At 25.3% G+C, this 4,340-nt stretch overlaps 1 protein-coding gene across 1 annotated transcript in view; it reads right to left on the bottom strand.

Moving 5' to 3' along the window:
- LOAG_18757 (depsiphilin) overlaps window positions 1-1,870 on the bottom strand; it is a gene marked incomplete at both ends in the record, with an annotated part of 6,512 nt that extends 4,642 nt beyond the window's left edge. Inside the window, 5 exons of the mRNA XM_020451419.1 lie at window positions 88-271; window positions 434-614; window positions 712-927; window positions 1,013-1,121; window positions 1,752-1,870. Coding sequence (XP_020304798.1) covers window positions 88-271; window positions 434-614; window positions 712-927; window positions 1,013-1,121; window positions 1,752-1,870 — 809 coding nt within the window. The remainder of the gene's footprint in view (window positions 1-87; window positions 272-433; window positions 615-711; window positions 928-1,012; window positions 1,122-1,751) is intronic.
- Window positions 1,871-4,340: the final 2,470 nt, after the last annotated feature.

The following is a 4,340-nucleotide window of genomic DNA, read 5'->3' as shown; positions in this document are numbered from 1 at the left end:
CAATTTCTTCACCTAAAATTTCATTGTTAAAAAATTTTGAAATAATAAATATATACTATTATATGGATAGAAATAAATGTCTCGTACCAATATTAGGTTTCATGATAATACGTGGTGTATCAGGAGTAATTAATGTACTAATTGTCATAGAGATTTGATCCACAATATTCATCATTTGATCAGCTATCATCCGTCGTTTTGCATCTTTCAAATCATTCCATGCTAATATTTGTGATTCTTTCATCATATTATTAATACTTTCCACAATTAACTGCAAATTAATCATTTGTTTAATAATTTTTTGATATAAAATTAAATCAAAAAATTGTAATAAAAATATTTACAGAAATTAATCAATATTTGCTATAGTTAACTATTATCAATGGAAAATTTTTTTTTTAATAAAAATTAAAAATTAGAAATAAAAGAATACTTCAATATATCTATCCGCATCATTATCATATATTGTTGTTGGAATCAACAATTTTAAAGCACTAGAAAGAGTGATTAGATCACCACCAATTAATGATTCACGTCGTGTTCGTTGTTGGATTTCGTGTAGAAATTCCAATCGATCCAATGAACCATCAGCTTCTTCCGCATCCATAAGTAATCTTAAATTTCTAATTAAAATTACACATTAATGAAAAAGTTTGGATATCTGGTAATTGTACAAATACTTCAAATATTTAAAACATCTATATTTCTTACCCTTTACTCCATGTGCTAATACAACGTGACAAATCCGGTCCATCCAATTCCCATTGTCCATTTGATCCACATATCCATTCTGCATAACCCGTTGAACCGATTGGACATGGTACGCGAGCTGTCATGCCAAATTCTGTTTTCGGCCAGTCTATGTCACGTTTCGTTATCATATTACAATACAACTGTTTACCATCATTGTCTAACAATTTCATCGTCCTTTAAATTTGAATTAATTTAATTAAAGTTTACTAAAGTATTTAGCTTTTTTCAAAATCAAAAATTTAAATCAAGCATGACTTACGTAAATTCGCTTTCTATTGATGATTTCGTTAAATCATTTATCAATAATGTCTGATTAATAGCAACTGTATTGAATGTTGTTGCCATTGATGTACTTACTGTTGTCTTTACTGAAAATTTCATTTTCTTTTTTTCTTTTCTTATTGCTAATTTTAAAATAATTTTTATTATTCAAATAAAAATTTGATTTAAAAAAAAAAAATTATTTGAGTGCAATGAAAAACAAAAGATGGACATGGACAAACATGAAATTTAAAATGCGTGTAGCAAGTGTGATATTTCTTCGTCGAATTTATCCATTTTCAAAATTAAATTTCAATTTTTTATTTTTTACTTTATATTTCAAAGAAATATTATTTAACAAAATTATATGTGTAAATATATAGGCGTGATTTAAGTTGTCAAAATTGAAACAATTTCATCCACAAATTGAAATTTAATTTTAAAAAGTGATAAACTCATTGTCATATTTATTTGCATATCCGCGGGAAATGTTTTTTTCATTTTGCGCCCATTCTTCAAACATTTTCCCAAATGATAAGACTTGATTTCCGTCTTTTTTTTTTTCTTATCATTGCTTAAAATAAACTAAATTTGCATTATTCTATTTTCTTATTCAAAAAAAAGAAAGGAAGTGAAAAGGAAATGAATTTTTAAAAATTTAAAATTTTAAAAAATTTCAAATTTCAAATTTTTAAAAAATTTTCAAATGTTTGTTTTCAAATATGATTGGTGGTTACCAGGATCCGGTTTTTCGAAGCATTTGAATTCCACATCCAGATATTTTTCCGTATCCGGGCATGGATCACCAAATTGTTTGTTGTTTACCCAAATGCTACACCGCGTATGACCATTACATCTGCACAAGAAAAAAAAAAAGCAAGCAAAATGAAAATGAAGTGTAAATAAGAAAGAAAAAACAAACATAGAAAGTGACAAACAAATAAAACAACAACAGAAAAAAAAATAAACAAGTGATAATAAAATGAAATATGCCATATGTGCTAATTAATTAAGCTCAATCCAATTAGGCTTATTCCGAATTATTTATGATCAGTTAATTTTTGGATGAATTTAATGTAAACTTGAAATATTGATTGGAAAAAGATTAAAATCTTAAATGAAAAAAAGGTGATAAAAATCTGATTGCTTATGAAGTGTATATTTGAAATATATCACAGATCAAACTCTTTCCGCGGATAAAGATAACGGGGGGGTGTGAGAAGTTGAAATGTGACAAACAATTCTCTCTTCTGTATCATTGTCACATGTTTAAAAATAATATTCATTCAAACATAGAATGGTCTCCTCCTATCTTCGATGTGATTATTAGATGCTAATTAATTATTAGATGTATTGAGGATTATCAGTTATTTTAACAGTATGTATCATTGAAATTATCTATATCATAAAAAGAAATATTTCGAAAGTACTTCTTAATTAATTAATTAAAAATCTTTAAAGTACGAAATTCTCGATAAACATTTATGTGAATATTTTTCTCGAGAATTTTCGAAAACCTTAAACAATAAATCTTGCAAAATCCACCTTTTATAACCATTTGATAAGCAAGAGAGAAAAACGAATTAGCTCGACATCTCTAATTAGCAATTTAAATTCCGGTAAGCATTTTGGTAAATAAAAAGCGAGAAAAAAAAAACGGAAAAGCAAAACAGACGAACACAAATGATGAATAGTACTAATTACGAGAAATATTTTGAAAACAACAATTATGCAATAATAGTACGGTACAAAAACACGGTGCATGATGTGAAAATTTGAAATTTAATTAAAATTTGTAAAAATTTCATTTTTCTTTTTGTACCTTCTATGCATGAATAAACAATTTCCAGGTATTTTGGTTCCCCAGGACATGAATCCAAACCAAAACGACTCGTTTCCACAACAAACAAACATCGCTGCTTATTGTCGCAACTTAAACCAACAAATTTAAATTTTATAAAAAATATTTTCAACTAAACTGCAAATGAGGTACTGTAGAAACAAAATGAAATACTGTAAAACAAAAAATTTCGAGAAACACTTTTAAAAAATAAAACTGATTTAATAGTGTATATTATTATGAATGTGAATTATAAACCTTTAAATAGTTTAAATTCTGAAAATATTTGCCAATGATTTTTATCAGAACTTTTTCACCAATTATCATCTTAGCATAAAGGATCGTGAGAATTAGCATGGTAAAATTTTTTTTTTTTATCAAAAAATATTTACAGATATCATTAATGATGAATTGATAATGAAATGTAAAAGAATAACAAAATTCCTTATGAAGCAAGCAAAATGAACTTTTGTCTCCTTTCCCATTAATCAATTTTAATTTTATTATAGAAATTTCTATTTCAATCTATTTAATGCCAACAAATTTATCCTTTTTTTTTTTTTTCATTTTATGTGTGAAAATATAGGTGACATTAATGGGATAGAAAGGAGACAGCAGATGATAGCTTCTAGCTTTTATCTATTTATTCAGCTTGTATCGAAAGGCATTTTATTAGCCAAATACGTTATTTCATTTAGCTAGGAAATGTTGATAATTAAATTTGAGAATTGATCAATGACAGGATAAAATAAAAAATCAATATTTCGCTTAAGGTATATTTAAGGTAATGAAACAGAGAAGATCGAATTTAACTATTTTAATTCTTTGAATAATTTAAATTCAGAGAAAAAGTCGAATTTAACTATTTTAAATTCCTTTAATAATTTAAATAAAAGAGAAGATCGAATTTAACTATTTTAAATTCTTTTAATGACTTAAATTAAAAAAGAGAATCGAATTTAACTATTTTGAATTCTTCTAATAATTAAAATTAACAGAAAGACCGAATTTAACTATTTTGAATTCTTTTAATAATTTAAACAAAAGAGAAGATCGGATTTAACTATTTTAAATTCTTTTAATGATTTAAATTAAGAAAGAGGATCGAATTTAACTATTTTGAATTCTTTTAATAATTTAAATTACATGAACTCAAATACAAAAGCTAATTACAAAAGTGAAAAGGAACAGCTATGGAGAATGGCGATCAAAGTGTTTAGTTTAGTTATCCAAATTGAATTCAACGAAGTCAAATTAGGAAATCGAATACTGAAATTTGAGAAAGCTGGACGAAAAAAATCAAATATTCGAATTTAAAATAGTTAAATTAAAAAATTATTCATTTATAAAAATTAGCAAAAATACAAGTAACAGGAAAGGATATGTATATTCAAAAATTGGCAAATTTTATCAAGAAATTAATTAACATCAACTATCACAAATTACCTGTGCTATAGTAAAAAAAAAAAAAAATAAAACTCATATA

Source organism: Loa loa (genome assembly GCF_000183805.2).
Source record: "Loa loa unplaced genomic scaffold supercont3.497, whole genome shotgun sequence".
NCBI lineage: Eukaryota > Metazoa > Nematoda > Chromadorea > Rhabditida > Onchocercidae > Loa > Loa loa.
This window is presented reverse-complemented; position numbering and strand designations above follow the sequence as displayed.